This window comes from Malurus melanocephalus, unplaced genomic scaffold, assembly GCF_030028575.1.
Source record: "Malurus melanocephalus ecotype Western Australia unplaced genomic scaffold, MMel_1.1 scaffold_251, whole genome shotgun sequence".
Lineage (NCBI taxonomy): Eukaryota > Metazoa > Chordata > Aves > Passeriformes > Maluridae > Malurus > Malurus melanocephalus.
This window is the reverse complement of record NW_026623483.1, coordinates 768,342-790,812: the sequence shown is the minus strand read 5'-3', so window position 1 is coordinate 790,812 and position 22,471 is coordinate 768,342. Positions and strand designations below refer to the sequence as shown.

At 49.3% G+C, this 22,471-nt stretch overlaps 1 protein-coding gene across 1 annotated transcript; it reads right to left on the bottom strand.

Annotated features, from left to right (window-relative positions):
• Nucleotides 1-6,321: 6,321 nt before the first annotated feature.
• Nucleotides 6,322-18,487, bottom strand: P2RX1 (purinergic receptor P2X 1). The gene is made up of 13 exons (XM_057375501.1): nt 18,020-18,487; nt 14,468-14,615; nt 13,996-14,067; nt 13,478-13,547; nt 12,863-12,959; nt 12,543-12,623; nt 11,090-11,231; nt 9,871-10,001; nt 9,155-9,245; nt 8,410-8,475; nt 7,683-7,775; nt 7,135-7,182; nt 6,322-6,832 (listed from the first exon to the last, which is right to left on the bottom strand). The coding sequence occupies exons 1-12, from the start codon at nt 18,154-18,156 to the stop codon at nt 7,138-7,140; spliced, it is 1,173 nt and encodes a 390-aa protein (XP_057231484.1). The 5' UTR covers nt 18,157-18,487; the 3' UTR covers nt 6,322-6,832; nt 7,135-7,137.
• Nucleotides 18,488-22,471: the final 3,984 nt, after the last annotated feature.

Here is a 22,471-nt window from a genome sequence, read left to right as displayed (position 1 = left end):
TTAGGCGGCGTGTGATGTCCAGCCAGAAGCGCGTCTAGGGTGCGGACTCTTGAGTGAAAACACGGGGCTTTTTGCTCATCACAGAATCAGTTAAGTTGGAAAAAAACCTCTGAGRTCATCGAGTCCAGCCTGTGACAGAATAGCACTGTGACAGAACMCCACGTTCAGGGACGGTGATTCCCSCACCTCCCTGAGCAGCKCGTTCCAATGCCTAATCYCCCCTTCTGCRAAGAAATTMTCCCTAAATATTCCCTAATATGTATAATCAGGGGAGGTGGCACTGMGAGCGGGAGCGGAGGGCCTGCCAGCCCCGGGCTGAGGGACACAGCGTGAGGGACCCAGGATCCTGGCACACAGGCGTCCCCTCATCCAGGCTCCGTCTCAGAGTAGCAACACCCAACCCTGACCATATACACTTTCTGAAGTCTTACAGCAATGAGAAGAAATGTCGCAGATCAACTAATTCCACTGCTGTTCTTCAAGAAATTCCTACAAGCAGATGCCATCATAGTTTGGCTTTATTTTTCCCTCACACTCTCTTTTACCTTCTTGACTTGTAGTTGACTGTACCCCTGGGTCAAGGGATTCCCATTGCACTCAGSAGTGAAGTGTTTGCAGTGGGATTCATGAGATGTTGATCTTGTGACAAGTGATTTGTGGCAGGACTTGCTGGGCTCTGTTGTGACTCCACTCACAGTCAGGGTCCCCACCAGGAATCTTGGATTTAGCCAGAGAGCAAGAGTTGGATTAAATCCACACCCTGACTCAACCCGCTGCAGACTGCTGCTCCTTCCTGCTGTGACAACAAGCAGATAGAAATACTTGTGCCTGCTTCCAGTGGGTCTCAAATAATCCTCTGCTTTGGAAACAAATTAATTACTTACCATGGCTTTTATAACTTGAAATAACTCAACACATTAATAATGCAGCTTGTGGTTTACTACCAACTTTTTTTCTCATCTCAAAAAAGCTTCCTCTGTTGTCACTGTGTTGAGAGAAGTATCAAAATGTAATTACAAGGCACTATTGATCAAAACAGCAAAGTCATCTTGTAAGCCTAGCAAAGACTGTGATTTTTTCATTTATTCATTCTGTGTGTATGTTTATTATAGTTAGACATACCCTGCTGCTCTTTGCTATGTGCATCCAAGTCTTTCTTTTCCTGCAGAAATGTGCTTTGTCACCCTGGCTGGTCACAGGCAGCTGAGCAACTCTCTCCAGAAGAACAGGTTTATTCAGGGCTAATGCCCTTTCACTTCCATCTAAAATATTTGTACCTTCTCTTTGCCAATTTTCAGTCAAAACCACTTGGAATTGAAATGTTATGTGGTTCAAAACTTGACTACTAAAGAGTTGCTACATTCAGTGAAGYGATTCCTTTCAGAAAACTACAAAGGGTTGTGTTTTCAGCTCATCACAGAGAAAATCCAGCAGAGATCTTCCATGAAWGGGAAGGACAGGGGCAGTGAGGGGCTCTTGGAGCAGGTGAACAGCRGCGTGATAACCAGTGGGAGGATGGCAAAGCCTGCTGCATTTTAGGATGACCAAAGACATGTAGATGTGGCACTTAGGGACATGGTTTAGTAGCACTTGTTATGTTTGTGGTTGCACTGGATGATTTCAGAGATCTTTTCCAACCAAAATGATTCTGTGATTGTAACAGCACAGCAGAGAGCACCATCACCTTGAGTTTGTGCTTCCAAAGTTGTCGTTGTCTTCCAGCAGCTCTGGATATTAGCTAATGACTCTGATTAGATATCACCTCAAGGCAGCCATGAGCAAAAGTAAAGCCTCCTCCCAGCCCTGAGTGAAAGCCCCAGCAAAGCCCCTMTGTCCTCGATGCCTGGGAGTATGTGTCTGGGAGTATGTGCCCAGGACCCAGGAATGTGGCTGTGCCTGTGGAGGGACTGTGCTCCTGTGGCTTCAGGGCATGAGAGGTGCTCTGAAAGACCATGTACACCAAAACACTGACCTGTTTCACAGAAGCTTGCAATTCAATCAAGCAGGGACTTGCTCATGCAGGGCCAACTCAGCTTCTCCTGAGCAATAAGTGAACTTTTCAGCCTCCTGCTCCTCTTGCCTTAACTACTGCTGAGGAAGTTTTGCAAGGATTCCAGAAGTCATTTGGAGTGATTAATTTGGCTTTGAGATGTTTACAAGATGCTGACTGGAAAGTGCTGATRTTTGTCCCCTATAGGTCTGCCTTCTTTAGCACCAGGCAGTTTAAATCACAGTATAATTGAAGCRCAGTTTAGCATCAGTATCAAGGTTTGAAACGATCAACTCTGGAAAAGACTGAGAGCGCTTGACTTAATGAAATAACCTGGCTGACTCAGCTCAGTCAGAACCTGCTGTTTCGACCAGAAAAACAAATCCTGTGCCTTAGTTTCCCTTTTTATCATGCACAGGTGATTACAGTGCAGAGCCGTTGTGGCCAGTGGAAACAGAGTCACAAACAATGTCTCTCTGATGCTTAGACCACAATGGTTATAATAATGTTAAAATAAGACTTTGATATTTCTGTTCAATAATGATTGAGTTGGTTGGTTGGTAACTGATTTTGCACATGTTTTTTTGGGTGCAAGGACTGGGAATGTGTTTATTTAACCTGTCCTTGAGTTACAGTCATGAGGGGGAGAGCTTACATTTCCTCAGGCATGTCACTATTATGTTTAGATAAAAAAAGATTTAAAGCCATAGTTTTTTTTAGTAAATCTCTTTGTAGTGCCATGAAGGTGAGCTGGATCTGTACTTGGTACTGGTAAGCAGAGCCCTGTTAACTGGAGCAATCCTGATTCACCCCTGCTGAAGAGCCCATCAGGTGACTGAGCTATTGCTATATTCAGAACCCATTTGGACACTTTTGAATTTTACACTTTCTAAAATAAGGCAATAAAGCAATTAGATAACAGAAGGAGAGAATACTTGACCAAAGGAAGCCTAAGTTTATAGTGTGGCATAATTAATGCAGGGCTGGCAGCAGTGAAAATGGGCTGGAACAACCACACTGTCCCCAGGAGGGTGGCTGCAGGCTGAGCTGCAGATATCAAGTGCTCGAATGGCCAAGAAGATCCTTTTGCCACCCAACACAGTCTGGCCTGAGAATGCCCAGCTGTGGGACAGAAGGAAATAAAAGCATCCTTCAGACCTGGGAAGATATGCATGCTCCTGCCAGTCCTTCACTGTATCTCAGCCAGAGGATTTATCCAACTGAAAACATGCTCCCACAACAAAAGAGAAAGGGAAATAGTGTAACCAGAAAGGCAGGTGCTTTTTTTAGGGAGAAATCCAAGAATTTCCTAAGAGGAGGACTGGGTAAAAAATAAMAGGGAGTCTGCTGTGCCACAGAAAGAATGAGTGGGCTTTAAAAGAGGAGAGGTTGCACAGGAAAGGAGTTATCTTCTTCTTGAGTGTTACTCATTTTAATTTGCCTTGTTACAGTGTCTGGAAGTGCCAGGTGGAAATCAGGGCCTCATTGTGCTGGGAATTGAGCACAAACATAATGATTAAATGTTGCCAGCTCTGCAGAGATGGAAATATAATTCATCATCTCTGCAGAATTACTAACCAGCATAATTATTGCCAAATAAGTTTTTCTGTAATTGCTCTTCTGGAATGTCTGTGCTACTTGATTTTTTTCAAAGTAACCATGACTGTGGGAGTAAAAAGATATATCTGTATTAGGTCCAACCTAGTAGCCTTTACAGATAAAAAGCTGGTCAGAAGCAGAAAATTCTCACTACATTTAAATCAATGTTCAAAAATTATTTGCTTGTATCTTGGTTTATCTTTCTATGAAATGGGAATAGTCACACTGAATTCATTGCTTGCTTTTGTCATCTAACACACATGATCAAGGCAAGAGTCCTCAAGACCCTTGGAGCACTGACACTATCACATACAAGAGCTTGTTAATGCTGATTGTAAAGATTAGGGATTAGCTGGATAATATATATTCATTCTTGTGTGTTTTCTGGGACAGTGTTTGAATTGCTGAAAGTTCCTTTTCTGTTCGTTAATAACAGTGTAAAAAACAAAAAGCAATTAAACAAGGAGTTAACAAAACCCCACGAGTAGCCCAACCTCAATTGGCCACAACATGAATGGGAAGCAACACAGCAAACTGTCATTGAAGGGGTCTTGACATGATGACCAAATCCCTTCAGGATTCTGTAACRCTTCAGATTGCTGCTCAGAGGTCAGAGAGCAGCTGGACATATTGACCACATCTTAACAGCTTCAAATGCAGTTGTTTTCTGGCCACAGCACAAAGAAATTCTTCTAAGAAAAGTACATTCTTCCCGACCCTAAGAGCAGGACCAGGTCAAGCCAAGAGGACGGGAATATGATCCTGCTGATTATCCACATTTCCCCGCTAGGACTTGCAACACCAAATGTCTTAACCTGTCTACATTTCCATCTATGAGGCTCTAGCTTTTAAGTGTTGTGTCCTGTACTGCATTCAGTAACTTTGYGTGAGTTATGGCARCCTGGAAGGCACTGGGAGGGGGCTGCAGTGCTGAAGTGGAGCMCCTGTCTCAAGGCAGGCTCCCCATGGGGCTGAACAGAGCAGCCCTTCCTCCTTGCTTTCCAACTCCTGAGCACCAGCTCCAGCCCCTCTGGCAAAAAGGGCTGAAACAAATGCCACGGGCTTTCTCTGCCTTTTCATACAGCAGAGGGGACCAGTGTATGGTAAAATCTGAGACTTGCTGAGTTTCTTACAGAAATCCTCTGTTCTTCCAGCCATCGCTCTGTTTGGCACCCCACTGGGAGCCTCAGGGCCTGAGGCCCCTGGCTTTGAGGAGAAGTTTGTTTAGGGGAAAGAATTAAAATTGCAATATCTCATTCTGCTGGTTGCAGAAATGATGAATGAAAAGAGAAAAAAAAAAAATGCGTAAAGATTGTGCATTTTAAAAAACAAGCTAAAGAGATGAAAATAAATCCTTCCATGATTTTTAAAGCAGCCTTGGGACTTTTAGGGATCCCARCTCAGGAGTTTAGAATAGCTACTAGAGGCGATCATTTACAAGTTGCATTTTTCCTGATTTCATATTCTGCTTTTTAATTCTTCCTAGGAAAGAATAGGGGCTTTGCATTACAAGCAGCTTGAAAGATTAACCAGGCAGAAACACCCCGCAGCTTTACCTGCAGCCTTACGTTTGTTATTTTAAGTTTTGACCGGAGACTGACCCGGTGTAAGTGGTTGCGAAAGGTTGCCTGAACGCTCTCGCTTCACTGTATCTGGAAACCGGATTTTCCCCAGGAACGTCTGCGTGAAATGGTCTTGCAGTCCCCTCTGCTGGTGGCAGCTTGCTGGGGAGCTGTGCCGCGGCACCACATGGAACCGTGCAGTCTTGGCCTCGATGGGTGCTGCAGGAGAGCCCCCGGGATGGGGGATCCCCCAGCCCCYGCTGAACAGGCACCGAAGCCTCCAGAGACCAGGCAGCTTTCCCTTACCCTCTCTGCATCCTTAGTGTAAACACCTGGCACCTCTCTGACACAGGACGGCAGCACAGGAAAGGGTGAAAAAGTTAATCCTGCTTGTGAAAGCTGAGGCATCCTGYTGAGTGTAAATCATCTCCCACTGGGGAATGTATGGCTTGAAATGTTTGTTGAGCTTATGATCAACTATCACCTGCATCTGTCTGTGGCACGTGCTTGTATCCTTTAAACCATGGAGGAGTGCATCTGTCCTACAGGCTCTGTCAGCATAAGAAGCCCTACAGCTTCTCCACTGACTTTTCCACAGCAGGTGGGGTCCACTTTTGGGGGACCAAGGCAAAATTTTCTCGGGGAGATAAAAAAGGACATTTAGAGAGGGTCTGTGCAGAAAGTCAGTGCTGATGTGTCCTGGAGTATGGAACAGAGCCAGCAGGAAGGGCAGGGTTTGCTTGCAGGGATGTGGGGTTTGGGCKTAGCCTGTGATGTCCAGATACACCTGCTGAGCAGTACAAATCTTCTGGCAGAGAGGGCAGTTTAGTTTCTGGGTGCAAAGRGTTGGTATGCGAGGCTGCTGCTGAGAAAGTCCATTCTGACCAGCTAACACTGACCGGCATGGGCAGTGAAGGCAGAGCTGGCACAGGACAGTGGATCGCCGTGGCTGGCAGTGTGCCAGCACTCCCTGCCARCCAGGCTGTCTGAGGAGGAAACCCAAGTGACAACACTGATAACAGCCCCTGCTCATGGCAGAGGCCCAGGGGCCCAGGTTTCTGAAGGAGTCATCACTGATGCGATTGCTTTGCATGCACAAACCCTCCAGAAACCATTGCAAACATTGTGCTCTGGGGSAAGCACAGGCACCACAAAGGGATGTAGTAGAAAAACTAAAGGTTTATTTTTTTGTTTTTTTAATAAAATACATCCTTACAAAATAACCATTTTTCTCCCAGGGAGAGAGGCTGGGCATGGTTCCTGCCAGCTCTCCTTCCCTCCCCTTCTCAATTTGGAGCTGTCCAAGGATGTTTTGGGAAGGAAGAGGCAGCTGTGCTCTCCCCAGGGGCTTCAGGTGCAGATGCCCTGGCACAACCCTGGCAGAACAGGCAAGGTGCAGTGGGAGTCCTTCTGAAGGGCCTGCAATGGCAGCAGACCCAGCACCCTGCAGCAGGGCTGGCAGAGGGCCCCAAGATCCCTTAGTTTGACCCATCCACAGCATTGTGGCATGTCCCACCAGAGACTGTGGGCTGGCTGCGGGGCACCACCTTCCCATGAGGTGGTGCTGGATGCTGCTCCTGCTGGTTTTAGGGCTGGCCCAGGGAGGTGATGGGGATGGCGACCAAGTTTTAAGAGAAGAGGAGGAGGAAGAGGGGTGCAGGTCTGTCTGTCAGTGTGGATTCTGCCAAGAGAGACGTGCACAGTGATTTCTGGTGTCTTGCCCCCCACTGCCCTTCTTCAAGACACCATGTCAGTCCCACATCCTGCATTTGCTGCTGCCCCGTGCAATTGCTTATGCTGCAAAAGGCTGACCCCATGTTAGACATTACAACCCACATCTCAGATCTCCTCCAAGCCTCCCTGGAGCCCTGCTGCCTTCCCTGGAGCCCTGCTGCCTTCCCAGAGCCCTCGGGATAGCCCCAAGACCCATAGCCCTCATGCCTACCAGATGTGTGCTAGCAAGGCTGGGGAATCACCACTCACCTCTCACTGCGTGTTGTCTGGCTCCTTTTCCTTCTTATGTGACTTTGACTGGGGGTTAAATGAGAGAAAACAAAGATTCTTTTACAGACCTGCTTCTTTCTAATACCAGGGAAAAAATGTGACTGGGCATCAACTCCTAACCCCCAATCCATAAGTATATTTTCAGATAAATTTGAGGGGAACTCTTTTTGTGTCCTATTAAAAGCCATGAAACACTCCATGGTCATGGAGATGTTTTCAAAGGGAAAAAAAGAGACCATTTTCTAGTTTGCTTAAAGCATTGGTCTGYCCCTACTTCCCTTAAAGCAATACCAGAATATCTGGGGTTAAAGGGAGAGAATGAATTTATTAATAGTGAGTCACACATAAAATCTCAGTAATTTTGGAGAGGAGAGGCATGGATCRCAGTCTCCAACAGTCCCAAGAGCTCAGGAAGGCGCCTGGTTGCCCCTCAGYGTGGATGCTTGTGTTACAGCATCATTACTCATGCACATATCTACATCCCCCCCGCAAGAGCCTCTGCAGAGCAGGCACTCTCTGTTACTTACAGGCTCCGGTTCTGCATATTTGAATTTCTTCTGCTTGTAATAGTCTCGTCCATGGAGAAAATGCAGCAGGAGCAGGTCGCAGAGGACAGAGGCCTTAAATAAAAGTGCAGTTAGGGTTGGAACTGCCCTCCAAACTCACCTGGACCACTGTGTACTTCCAGTTTGTCCCAGTTTGCCCCACAGTTTAGGGTCACTTCTGCTTCATCCCACAGCATGGCAGTTGCTGAAGTCTCCAAATTTAGGAGAAATTCTGTCCATTTAGGACAGAAATGAAATGTTCAATAGTGGGTGATTGAAGTCAGCAGAATTGAAGTGTTCCCACTTCAGCTAAGTGCAGAGCATAACACCCTTTGAGCCATGCCCAAGTTTTTAAYGACCTTAGCAACCCAAATAGGATGCTGGGTTTGTGTCCTGGGTGAAACAGTGCCCATCACTTCCAGAGCCCCCTCAATGCCAGCTCTAAATCGAAACTCAGGATACCAAGACCTGCCAAGAGAGCTTGTCTTCCCTTTGCCAGCAGGGCAGAATTCACATCAGCCAGGGACCAGCAGGAATCTATTTTCCTGAGCTAGTGAGGCAGGAGAGCACCTCTTTCCCCCTTTTGCCCACCCCTGGTTCCCTGAGCAATAGCCAGTATTTCACTGGGAAGGACACTTCCCACGGATGTCATAAGCAAGAAGAATAATTTGAGAGTCTCCATATAGAGGCTGGAAATATCTGAACTTACCACTCCAAAAATACCAATTCCAGAGCCAATTGTGGTCATGGTTGGGATGATGTCAAATTTGCCTGCCTGGATAAAGTCAGAGAAAATAGGTGATAAGTTACAGTCAGCCCAGGGGAAATAAAAAAAAAAGGGTGCTGTAGCTGTAGATGGGGCTGAGCAAAAGGCCCTCACAGCAACACAAACCACAACCACAGCATGAGAGAAACAGGAGCTGGGAAAGAGCTGGTCAAACAGAAAAATATTGAAGGTCGGTTTTAGGCTGAAATAAATTGAAGCTACTTTTCTTCCTGTATATTTAATATAAGAAACCCAACCAAAATCAAGCAGCCAAACAAAAGAACACACTTTAAATATTCCCAGTGGGAACACAATGTGGAAAGCCTTCTCTCTCAGTGGGATGAAAAAGACAAAATAGAAAAATGCAAATATTCAGCTTTTGGAAATGTCAGTAAAAGGTTTTGAGTTTCCACAGTTGCAGCCCCCACCCCAATGTTTTTTAGACGAAAACACTGACCAAGCTGCAGCTGAAAGATGTGACCTATAAAACATGTTTTCCCCCTCTGTTCCCTTCCCCAGTACTTCCCAACTGCTCCTAAGAGTGGGCCAGCACCCAAGGAAAGCATTCACACAGATTTTCCTGATCCTACAGGACCCTGTTCTGTATTACAAAGCTGGTACCTTCCCAAGGACATGACATTGCTGTCTCAGGGATCCAGGGGTATTCATGGTGCCTGGCCAGTCTTACCTTGCCATTCACCAAAATGTCAAGCCGGATCCCAAACACCTTGTAGAGTGTCCTCTTTTCCATCCCGTCTTCTTTGTAGTATTTGGCATATCTGTCCAATTGGATGGTGAGTGTTAATGGTCTGCCAGGGTGTCTAACAGCCTCTGCATTCCAAATAGCATCAGGATCTTTGACAAAAATCTGGGAATGTGCTATCACAGACCTGCTCCTGACCTTCTCCTTAAAGCCCTGAAGGAGCTGGGCTGTTGGCACCTCTCCTCTCTGTGTCTCAATTTCCTGCCTGCAGGTTGGAGTTCCAGCTGGTTGGAGTGCCAGCTCCTGCTAATGCTGTTTGATCTGATGTCCCCAAATGCTGTTGGTGCAGCACTAGTGACAGTGTCACACAGAACTGAGGATAGAGACTGGGGGAACATGTCAGATTGTCCTGCACCATCTCCAGTCTTACAATTGGCTTCCCAAAAGCTTGGCCAAGCAGGAGACCCCGCAAGGGGAAGGAGATGGAAAGGAAATGGGATAATTTTGAAGCCGAGGGGTGTATTATCATTTTCTCTGCCATTTTTCTTTTCTCTGCCATTTTAAAGAGCACTGGTACTGCTGYCTGGTACTGCAAAGTTTTGAAGAACAGTCTCTGACCTTCCACATCCCTTGAGTGCTGTGAGAATCTGAAACCTGTCACAYCTGAATTATGCCTGGAGAATTAACAGGTATTTCCTTACCTGAAGTTGAACCCTGGTGAAACRTTACTGTCATCATTGTAAAGGCCATGGAACTGGTAAATGGGTTTGCAGTAGCGCAGGGGCCAGTCAAGGTCACAGTTCCAGTCTATGGTAATGCCCACCACTCCACCCTGCAGCCGAGAAGGGAGTCACAAGGTTGCCTYCTTGGACCTGGCCCACACAGAGAAATGCTTTCCCTCCTGTCTCGATGCCATGAGGTGTCCTGGCTCTCCAGATGCAAGGATCCCACTTCTGCCTTAGCCTTCCTGGGCAACCTTGGCTTTGTGGCCTGTATATAACCCCTTGCAGAGGCACTTGTTTCTGTCCTGAGTGCTGGATACACAAATAAATTCATGCCCTCTTGTTCCTGACCAGAACACATCCAAGGCATGGTCCTGAGGAAGGGTGCTCACCACAGTTCCCTTCTGGTCCTCATGAGACAGCCTTCCCTTGCCTGACTTTGCCCCATAGATTGCTCAGGAAATGCAATAGTCACTYCTGTGCCCCCTCCAGGTTGTAAAGAGCTGTGCCAGAGTACCTTGTATTTTTGTTCCTTGTTCCTATAATATATGGAATCTTAGAATGGTTTGTGTGGAAGGGACCTTAAAGACCATCTCATTTCAACCAYTTGACAYGGGSRAGGACATCTTTCWCTAGACCTGGTTTCTCCAGCCTGGCCAGGAATGGGGCAGCCACAGCTGCTCTGGGCCATCTGATTCAGTGTAGGCAATATATGTTCATATATGCAAGCCTCTGATTTTACTCAATGTCTGGCAAAGTTATCACAAGGTTCTGCAGTGCAGAGATAGCAGATACACCCACACACCAGCCTTACGAGTGTTGGGCAAAGCTACATTTTGGARCCTGGGGAAAGGCTGCAGTTTATACTGTGCATGACCATTATCTGACCATCCAGCCGGGATTTCCAAGCTCAGTCACATGGGATTTGGCCATACAGCTCTAGTTATTCATTGCTTGAATTAAAACAAGCTGAACCCTGGGATTTACTGCTATTGGGTCAAATCTCAAGAGTTTCCAAGAAAGGAGTAAATATTAGACCATGTCCAAGGAGATTTATAATCTTTATGAGCTAATTCTGACACTTGTTTTCACAAGAATTCTTGAGAAAACAGAAAATCATCTCAACAGCTGGGGATGATTGCACTGCCAGTGTCCCTCTTCCATCAACAGCAAGAAACATAACTTGAAACTGAAGTACCTTAACAGCCAGRAAGGTAAAATTCTGACCCGACTCCTTCACTATGTATCCCAGTTCAAACACAGGGCATAAGGARTCGGTGACTTTGTGATAGGTGCATTTCTTCAGGTGCTGCTTGGTAACGCTCTCAACCAAGTTGCGCCTGTGAATGAAAAGAGAATGAAAAAGATTCTCAATAACATAATACTCTGGGTGGGAAAGGACCTGTGGAGGCTGCTTCTCTAACCAATGTCCCTTTCTCATTCACGTGCCAGCCTGTCTATGGTCTTTGCTAGGCAATGTTCCATGCACTAAAACTTCTTATCTGGGACACCTCATAGAYAGTGCGTGTATCCTACAGCTTTGACATTTAGCTCGAGTTTGCTATCCTCCTCCAGCAAGAGTCAAAAGGAAAGGACAACTTACTGCCTTCCATCCCATTCTGCTCTTTTGCCTAAAAACATCCTCTCTGTGAAGCCTATGGTTTTGTAATACTTGTGCCTTGCTCAACCTCMTCCCATCACTGATGCTCAGCAGTTAATTGTCAGCAGGGATCAAAGGCAGGAAGTTTCCCCACAGCCCAGCTGGGTCTGGCACAGCCCATGCCACAGCAGCCAGCCTGGCTGCTCTCACTGCCAGGACCTGCTCCCTCTCTGCATCCCCTTTAGCCTGCCCTCGCTCAGGGTACCTCTCATCACTACTGGGGAGAACCCCTCTCCCAGCCACTTCTTGGGGTACAATGTGAGGTCAGCCCAAGACTTTGCCAAGTGTGCCGGCTGCCAGGACATTTACCCTTGGCTGCAGCATGGGGTCRAGATCAGCCTAGTGAGAAGAACCAGCCATCTTCAGCACAAATAACTTCTGTTAATTTGTTCCAAATCAGATATATATATATATCTGACTGAGATGCTGGTCCAGAGGCATTGGAGGAACCCTGATCCTTTTGGAGGCAACCTAAAATGTATCTTATATATAATCAGTGCCATCACAAATCTTCTTATAAGTGTGTCTTCAGCCAGYAGCACTTCCCCCAGTGCTGCCAGGAAGGGGCCAACCCTGTTTCCTTTGCTGAAACAGATGGAATCTGTGATGTTAAGAGGGACTCTGGGGCATCAAGTTTATCTTGGCCATGTAGTATTTTAATGTTGTYTTCAGAGAAGAAAAATGAAGAATTCAGATAAATGGTATTTTTATGTACATCTTGTGGGGATAACCCAGGAGAGGTTAATTCCAGAAATCTTTCCAGTAACTACAGCTACCAGCTGGGACAGATTTGGGAGGGAAATATCTCAGTTCCTGTGAGCTAATCCGGGGTTCAGTGCAGCAGTTGGAGTAGTCCTGGGATCACTGATGAGGTATGCAATCCTYTATACCAGCATCCCGTTACACACAACTGGCTGAACCCAGATGGTTTCCTCTGAGGGACATAACTGGAGGAACCAACCAGGAGCCATACCCCCAAATCTCTCCTTACCTGGACACCTTGAACTTGGGGAAGGTGATACTGTTCTTGATGAACAAGGTAAACTTCTCAGCTTCTGACAGCAGGGCAGGGCTGAAGAAAGCAAGTGTAGACATGCATCCATCACTTGGCTCTCCAGGCTCTAGAGAAAGCCCCATTTGGTGGAAATTAACCCAAACTGGGGCAAGCAGACCCAGAAAAATGGTGAACTCATCCCTTCCCTTTCTGGTCTTCCATGATGTAGGCTGTCCTAGCCACATCCAGTACTGCCCCAACTTGGTCTGCCCCACACCAAGTGCAGCTGGAGTGGGAAAGAGCAACAACATCCTTACCTGGGAACATGGTAATCAACTTCAACAGGGCACCAGCCAAAGATCTCACAGGTCTTCACAGTGCTGTTGAAGTGCACACACTTGCCAGTCTTGAGCCCTGTGGGGGACACAGCTGCTCACACCCCTGGATCCTGTGAAATCTCAGCCTCACGCTGGGATGGAGGGGGTCTGACTGGGGCTTCAGCTCTGCCACAGACATTCAGGGCACAAAATGCTCAGGGTTTTGCCACCTTTTTAAAACAGGAAATTAGTTGTGGCTTCTCAGCTCAGGACAGCAGTTTCTCTTACACTGCTGTGCAGGAGAGCAGCTGGGGATTTCTCTTGTTAAAACACACTCAAGAAGAGGATAAGATAAGAGATAAGAGGAGAGCAGTTTGGGGAAAATGGCTTAGTCCTGATTAACCTTTAGTTGGCAGAGCTGTTTGCAGTTCCGGTATCTTTCAAAAGAGCAGAGCTGCACTAGCCCAGGTGGGAACTTCATCCAGCATGTCAGAGGCTTTTCCTACACCCTGTCCAAAGAAGGTGCCCCACCACATGACACCCCAGCCAGGTAGCTTTTCTCAGCGTGTCTCACCAGAAACAGCGGTACTCCTGCCCTGGAGCCGTGTGCCATACCTTGTCCCTGACGGCTGTATTTCCCTTTGCTGCAGTCGCTGTCCTTTGTGCACAGCCCAGCCTCTGGCAGCTGTTTGGAGAAAGCAACCACCTCTCAGCATCCCACTCTGCAGCTTCCATCCCTCAATCCCTCCTGCCTCACCAGGCAGCATTTTCCTTGAGGAAAACTACTCAACTGCAGCCAGAGCCCTATGCATTCACTGCTTCCCAACCAAGGCTGTCCAGATAAAGCAAGAAAAAAGGGGTGRTTTATTGACTCCAGGCAGATGCTTTCATTTAAGCCTCAAGTCTGCTCTGTTTGGTTGTCTCAAAGGGAAGAAAGCTTAAATGGATGCTGCCTGTTTTTCAGCAGAATRGAAGTCTTCACATAGCACACAGTAGTCAGAAACAATAACATGGGCCCAGGCTCAGGCTTTTACAAAGCATTCCAATGTTAGGGAAAGTCTTTCCCCAGTGCCACCACCACAACCACCCTGAATTACAGAGCTGAGCCCACTGAAGGAAGCCAGTGCATTTACCTCTGGGCAGGTTCCTTGTTTCTGTCCAGGAGTGACAATGAAGTTGGTCATCACCACGAAAGAGTTGTCCCCCTGTGGAGACAMAGCCAACAAACTCATAGCTAGCACAGGGTCTCCTCTGTGGGGAGCCTGTCCCTGGGTGGGGACCTGCAGTGCCACCAGCCCCAGGGACAGTGGAGGATGCCACTTGCTGCCTGAGTTGCTGGTCCAGAGGTATTGGAGGAGCTGTGATCCTTTTGGAGGCAGCCTAAAATGTATCTTATCAGCCATAGTGGGTCCCAAGTGATGCTCCCCAGGGAGAGCCAGGGCAGAGGTTTGTGATAGGAGCAACCTCCTTTTCATCACAGGGACACCCCGTCGTGGTTATCACCATGGAAAGCCTATGCCAAGGACTCTCTGCACTCCAGCACAGAGGGAAAAGCAGCCAGTGGGACAAAAGCAAATCCCTGACCCACCCACCCTKACTCCTTACCTGGGGAGGGAAAACATAGTCCACCACATCCCAGATGTGTGGSCCCAGGACGCTCTCGTTGGTCAGCGTCAGCCCTTTCAACTTCACCGAGACCGAGCTGACGATGCTGTCTTGGGACTGGTATCCCTTCTCGTAGAGGAACACCCACCTGGACAGGGAAAGGTGGCAGAGGGTGAGCATGGCCACCAGCACTCCTCCACGAAGCCATAATCTCAGCACAGACCTGTGGACTGGGGCTTTTTCTGCCAAGTCTCACCTGGGGAATCACTGGCCATCATTCTTTCATTCTCCTGCTAGACAAGGGACATGTTGCTGAATTTTCCCACCCTTTGCCTGACAGATGCGGTAACTGCAGGACCTGACTTTCATGCGAGGATGGTGTGTTTTGGGGACTGGGACACATTTTGTGGCTGAGGGTGTGTGAAGGCAGGTGGAGCATGGTAGCCATTGGTCATTTGGGGTTAAAGCCTCTGGCTGGTTTGCTGCTTTCTGGTCTCAGTGACCCACCTGGACACTCCTGACCTCCTGATCCACTCCATATAAATTCTCCAAAAATCGATGTCTCCAAGGCCAACATAGAGCTGAGTGTGGACATGGCTCACATCCAGAGCCACTGTGCCCCATCCAGCAAAGGGAACATGAAACCATGGCCCTGTGGGCAAGAGATCTGCAGGAGCAGGGTTAAGGACATGCTGTGGCTGGAACAGGGCTCTCCCTGCCTTTCCCAGCCCATCACACAGTCATTAGGGCAGCCTCCTGACACTATTTAACCTACAGCATAAACAAGCTGCCGCTGGATTAACTCTGACTCAGAGATACTGTAAACATGGGCGAGCAACCATTTCGGGTAGTGCTCCCGGTGGTGCGGAGCATTCCCGGCACTAAAAAAGGAGCGATCTGGATTTTGTCCCCACCGCCGCAGGCATTGGTCCTGCTGGCCGTGACAGGGGCAGCACACTACCCGTGGGACAGCCCGTGACACCAGTCTGGCGTGTCAGCCTCGCCTCTGACACCTGGCTGATGGGCAGGAGGGAAAATGGGGGACCCCAGGTGCTGTCCAAACGTTTTCCCTATCGGTGCTGCCCTTGTTGGGACCTCTCGGGGATGGAGCTTTTTGGCTTGTAGCCCCATCAGCATCGCAGGACTGAGGGCAAGAGGACCTCAGAGGTGGCATCTGCTCCAGTGCCTGGGGAAGGSAGCAGAAATTCAGCACTGCTGCCACCCCAGGTGGGACACCCAGCTCCAACATCCTTCTCCAGGGCAGAAGACTGTACTGGGTATCACTGCTTACAGTGGACATCTTCCCCGATGCCCTCCAGGCTGCAGGAGGTTGTGAGCTGGGCAGCACCTGGGGCAGAACGTTTCCCTGGATCTGCCTCCAGCACGGACTCTGCTGCAGTCACCTCATCCCTCCCTGGCAGCAGTGACTGTGGGCACACAGGGGTGAGCGACCCCACCTCCCCTGATGCAAAGCCAAGGTCATGGCAAACAAAACACCATTTCCTCATGAGGCTGTAATTGCTGCAGCGAGTCCTGCCCACATTGTAAAAGTCCCCTGGTGTCACTCCCCTATGTGCCAGAGCCACCAAGCCCTCCTCTCTTATCGGCCTCATCCTGTGGCTCAGCCTGTAGCTCCTTGCATGTGAGATTTCAGGAAGTGAAACCCAGAATGTGCCTGGCATTGCCTGGCCAGYGGTGATACCACCTTATCACAGTTACCAGAGAAAAGAACTGCTCCCCAGGGGTAACACAGGGTCTCACAGGGGGGTTGGCCCCACTTGTKTGCACTGATGTCACTACCCATGTCCTTCCAGCAGAGTCACACATTGGCAYGCATTCCCACGATCATCCCATGCCTGCTGCCAAGAGGGGACCAAAACTGGGAGAATGGTAAATAAATACATATTTGGCTGCCAAACTGACTTTCAAAGTAGAGAAAATCTCAGGGATAGTGTCTCCCTCAGGGCAGGGAACTGTGGGCAGTGCTGTGGGAAGGGAGCTGTGGGCAGTGCTGTGGGAAGGGAGCTGTGGGCAGTGCTATGAGCAAGGAGCTGTGGGCAGTGCTGTGGAAGGGAACTGGAGGCTGTGCTGTGGAAGGGAGCTGTGGAACTGTGGATGGTGCAGTGGGCAGTGAGGGGATGCCAAGGGCTGGTGGGGGTGCRGGCAGATGCACTCATAGGCAGCCCCTTGCTAGAGGAGCCTGACCCCAACAAACCAGGAAAACCTTGGTAATTACAGCAACTTCATGCTGGATTCCTTCCCTCTGCCACTGGCTGTCACCCTCAGGTTGGTTCTCTTTTGGCTCCCTCCTGATTTCCTGTCTCAGTTTAGCCAAGTTGCTTAAGCCACATTTCCTTAGCAGCTCTGTGCAACCATCTGTGCCAGTTCCACAACCACAGGAGCAGTTACCCCTGGCCACATTTGGGACTGGAGCCCTGGAGCTACCCTGGCTCAGTCCTTAGGGGAGAGACAAAGATCCCAGAAACACCAGCGCAAAACCTTTTGAAACAGAGCATCCTTGAGGCCTTGGCTTCAATTTGGCATGASGATTACCCTWGGGAGCCAAAGYACTGATGAGCRAGGTKGGACCAGCATGGGGGTCCCACACTKTWACCCTGTTCCYCACTCTCCCCTTTCCAGGGAGTCTGTGCTAAAAGGAGGGGTGGGCACTTCTGCTCCCCACAATGACTTGCTTGCRCTGAGCCCTGCAAGCCACTGCTTTTCCTTTGAGACACTCTGYACCCCAACAATTCCTAGATTTTCCAATTCACAGCCAAACATCCCCTCTCCCTTTAAACCTCCTGCCCTGGGKCCCTTCTCCATGAAAAGGCACTGGTCTCCTCCTAGGGCTGAGCACACAGCAGCCATGGGGCCATAGCAAAGACWTACAACCATTATATCCCATAGCATCCCACACCAAGGGGACAGGGCAGGAGCAGCCCTGGGGCACCTGAGGACACACATCCTCACCCAGCTCTGATCCTGCCTCCTCCAGTCRTTGCCTTTTTTAAGCAGTTGCCCTTGCACCGTGTTGGCTCTTGGAACTGCCTCCCAGAAGCAAAGCAGACCAGGAATTTTGGAGCCAGGCTCTGTCTCAGCCGAGCGTCAGAGCGGTGGACAGGGAGATTTATGGCCCTGCCTTGAGCCACTTGGGTCTCACAAATCACTGCACTGGCCCCAGATGCCTCTTATTTAATATAAATGAAAATAAAAATAACAACAGAATCTCAGGCCACCGTCCAGCAGTTGGAGCAGGATTTGAATGCTCTTCAGTGAAAAGACGGAGTCCTAGTGTGCGGAGCAGGGCTGGGCAGGGATAAGCCTCCAGCCCGCAGCTTTGGGGGACAATACAGAGACTAAGGACACATCTGAAAGAGCCATGGTGGGACACTGGGCTGCGCGGGAGCAGCCACAGCCAGAGGGATGTGATGCCATCAGCAATAACMCCCCGGCACTGGGATTTAGGGGATGCAGCAGCCCCTCTGTCTCCGTTACTTTTAACCCAGTGGCAAAGCATTAATTTTAGAGAAGGCAGGAGCCAGGGAACCTTACCCGATGATGTACGCCAGGACGATCAGCTGGATCAGTCGGAAGGTCAGTCCCACCTTCTTGTTCCTCACCAGCACCATCCGAGGGGTGTCATAYTCAAAGAGGAAGGAGGACACCCTGTCCATGCACTTCTGCCCCATGGCTGTGCCAGGGCTGTGCTGCAGCCTCCTGGCTGTTCACCACGCCGTGGGTTGGGCCGTGCCCGCCGCCGCTTCGGCAGCTCCTCTGTTTGCAGAGAAAAAAAAGAAAATATGAATGCTATCGGCGTGGCTCTGTGCACATCTGGGCTGTCGGATTTCCTCCTCTGCGCAGGGATGGGGCTTCCTCTTCCTATAAGCTCTGGGCTGGGAGCAGCGGGTGCCCTACATGGTCTGGGGGTGGGACAGGGTGCGGGAGGGTGCAGGGCCACCCCGCTGCCAAGCTCACATGCCACCAGGACAAAGCCATCTGCCTGTGAGGGATGCTCCCTTGCCCAGGAGGGGTCTTCCCTGGGACAGAGAGGCTGCGGGCAGGGCTTGGGGTGAGCAAGGATCTCTGGGGGGGCAACAGTGGGGAAGAGATGGTGTGGGTCCCAGGAGAGAATTTAGGAATTAAGTCTGGCATATCATCTTTCCTACCACAGCATCCGCCTCAGGCTGYGTGTCCCAAACCCATGTCCTACTCTGTCTCCCAAAAACTACCCCAGAAAAAGAGTCAGGAGAAAGAAGGGCACAGAAAGCCCAGCTCAGACACTCGGAGCTGACCCATGGAGCAGAAGGGTGCCTGGCTTGGCTTCTTCCCGGGGCTGAAGCTGGACAGCTGGGGCTTGGCTCATTCCCAGCACTTGCACTGGGCTGGGTTGGGTGCATTTCAAAGCATTTCCAGCATTTCCTGAAAGGCCCGGCTGTGAGTGGGGCTGGGCATGCTGGGGTCACATCGAGGGATGCACAGCAGTGGCGCAGGCACCACTTTAAACAAATGCCACTGAGAAAGGGACTGCATTTGAAKGTACCAGACTGAAATGTGGGGGCCAACAGCCACAGTGGGATGCTTGAGGAGGGTTTGCTCMTTGCTGTAGAAAGCACAGAGGCTTTGGATGGGGGACCCTGTGTCCCACTGCATCCCACTGGGCAGCTCAGGGCAGTCCCACAGCGGTGAGCTCTGTGCTGGGGAGCACTGGGGCTGAGGATAGGTGTTTCTAGGGGAAAGAGAGGATRTTTTCCTGGAAAATCCCATCACCCAGCTGCTTCAGCACTCCAGGCAGGGACAGGCTCCATGAGCTCCTGTTCATCTGCTGCCTCCCTTGGCTTCAAAGGAGACACTGGTTCTCTGTGGCCACTAAGCCTGGGACAAGGGCCTTCTCTGCAGGAGGAAATGGTTTTGGAAACATGGAAAAATCTTACCCTGCTGGGATAAATCTTTTCTTTCTGGAATATTTCTTTTAGCATCACCACTTCTCAAGTTCACTTGCCCATTGCTCACTGTCACATTGACTTTTCAACTCAATATATTACAGACCTGACAACTGTGAAATAGGTGGAACAAATCAATTTCCTTTGCTGTGCAATAAGGAAAACTGGGGGGAAAGCAATGGAGCCATTTATCCAAATCTTTTGGGTGTACCATGAAGCCCGGGAATCAAAATCAGATGATCCCACGTTGCAAGTGMCGTGATGCAATCCCAATGCCCCATTCCTCAGCAACATGGAAAGCTGTCAGACAGGCAGCCAAAAGCAAATACAAAATGCTGATGCTAATCATACAAGATTGAAGGCTGATACTGCTATTGAGTGGAGCAGACAAACCTTATAAGCTTAGATATCTGTCAGGAGAGAAGCAAATAACTTACTGTATGAAACGAGGCCTTTTAGGGAAGGCTGCTCACCCTTGCCAAAGCCATGGGGATAATGAAAATAGGACAGCTAAATTTAACAGCAAAATGACTTGTGAAAGAGTCACTTCTAACCTCCTCTCTGGTATTTGGAGTCAATAAAATGGTTATAGCATGGATTTAGCTAAAATACTTTCCATTGGGCGATAATATGAATCTACCATTTTATAATCTCTTGGAGCCATGTTGCAGCTGGCAAGTGGGGCTGGACCCCACAACACATYTGGTGTGATGTGGAGAGCAGATGACCCCAGCACAGAGCACCAACAGGAGCCTTTTCCTAGGCTGATGCAAACACCCAGCATGGGCACCCACTTGGTTACAGCATGCAAATGTTTGAAGAAAACACAGCCCAAACACTTGTGGGCTCACACGTCACTGTTGCTCACACCTCTGCCCCACCCACACCATTCCCAGGTTTGCCACTCTGTAAATTACTTTATAACAAGGAATTTAGTAGGTTTGGACAGGCATTGCTCACCTATGTAGCCCTGCAATAGTGCCATGGTGGTGCCAGGTGGCTGCCAACACCCCTCCCTGCCTCTGCCAGTTGGTTATCRAGGGACAGTGCCCTCCCTGGGCTGTTCAGTTGTTAAAATTTGTCACTGGCCAGAGACGCTGAGATCATGTGGCTGTGATGCTTCCAGCTGGGGTGCAGGCACTGGGCTGTCCTGAGGCCAGGTTGGGATGTCTGTTTGCTGTGATAATACACACATTACTGTAACACCCAAAKGAAAAATAAAAATAGAATTAAGGGAAAGAGGTTTTTATCAATCTACTGTGTAAAGTGCAGCCTGAGTTCTGTTCTGTGACCCTCTGTACCAATACTCACATGTAGCTGGGACCTTGGGGATGGGTTTACCTTGGGTTACCACAAACACAAACTCATATGATGCTGTCAATGCACTCACAGCCATTTCCTCTGAATAAGTATCTCTTGGCCATTTCCAAGCAGAGCAGGCGGGAGGCCCTGGGGGTGCAAAGACTGCAGATGCTGCTGGAGAAGGGGCAGCACCTTGAGTTCAGCTGCAGCAGGTCCTGGGCACTGAGGATGGGTTTGCCCAGGGCACAGAAAGCACTGAACTGGGCTTGGCCTGAGCAGCATGGAAACAAGGGACCACGTGGGACAACACAAGAACACAGAGGGTAGAACTGGAAATGTTCAAGGCAAGGTTGGATGAGACTTTGAGCAACCTGGTCTAGAGAAGATGTCTCTGTCCATGGCAGGGGGTTGGAACAAAATTATTTTTAAGGCCYCTTCCAACCCAAACTATTTTGTGATTCTATGATTCTAAAATCAGGTAGAAATAAGGAAAATGAGCCCATTGAGTTYCACTGCCCACAGGTGGGGAAAATTGAAGCAGCAACAGTAAATGAGGCTCTAAAGCCCATGTTTGTGTCTGGGGTTGCAAATGCCTAGGGCCAGATTTCCCAAACACTCCCCTGGGTCAGCTGGCATTGACTGGTCCYCTGTGCCAGGCTTGGCCTCATCCAGCATCTCCACTTCCAGCTGGGCCAGATGCCAAGGGCATTAAGGGTTGGTGACCCTCTAAGGGGATCCCTGGCAGTGCTGTGGTGAGCACAGAGCTCCATCCATGGCTGTGAAAGGAACTCCTTCCCCCTGCCCCTTAAACACACTCAGCCTGTGCTTGGAGCTGAGGGAAAAATGCAAACTGGTATTTTCAAWGGAGACATTTGGAAATGCAAGTGCATCCATGCTTTGAGCTGGGACATGCACCCAGAGGATGGAGGAATTGCTGGAGCACAAAGAGGGTTCTGAAAATGCCTGCATGGGGCCTGAGCCCACCTGCACCCACAGAAGCACAGCTGTGGAAGGCATAAAAGCTACCAGATCTTCCTAGGCTCTCAGACATTGCTAAGGGGAAAAGAAAACATAAAAATAATAGATGAAGCTCATTACGCAACCCAGACTCATGCTTGGCAGTGTCCAACACAGAGCTCTGAATTTCAGCACAAAAATGTGCGGCATGCTGCAGATCTGTGCATGGGGAGGAGTAACACGGAGGCAAGATTTGAAATATGATGGTGGGTGCAGAGGGGAYCTGCTGTGGTAAAGGTTGCCAAGAAGAGCCCATGAGAGCTAATGGCTCTTCCCAGTAATTTTGGCTACCAGAGCCCTCTTGCCCTCACAACCCACAGGAGGTGTTCACACTGCCCCGCTTGCAATGGGGAGGGTGGAAAAAAAATTGGCAGATGAGAGCAAGCAAGGTCCTACAAAACARCATGTTCAGTTTTCTTTCCAATTTTAACTTGTCCTTGACCTCTCTTCGCTCCTTCCCAGCAGGGCTGGCTCGGCTCTGTGTTTGTCCCGTGCTGCGACGCCCCAGCACAAGGAGATGTTTTTGGTGGTACTCACCCCTCCAAGTGGCATTTCCATCCCAAGTTGCTGTGACAACAGTTCTCCCTGGAAATACTTCAGCAATAGTTTAACTGATGCCAAAGCAAACATGAACCCGAGGTGCTGGGGGTACCCAAAGGTGTCAGTGGCCCTGTGGCCATTGTGGCCTCTGGAAATGTGGATGCACATGCCATGGGGTGGCTGGACACGTGCCATGGGATACAGG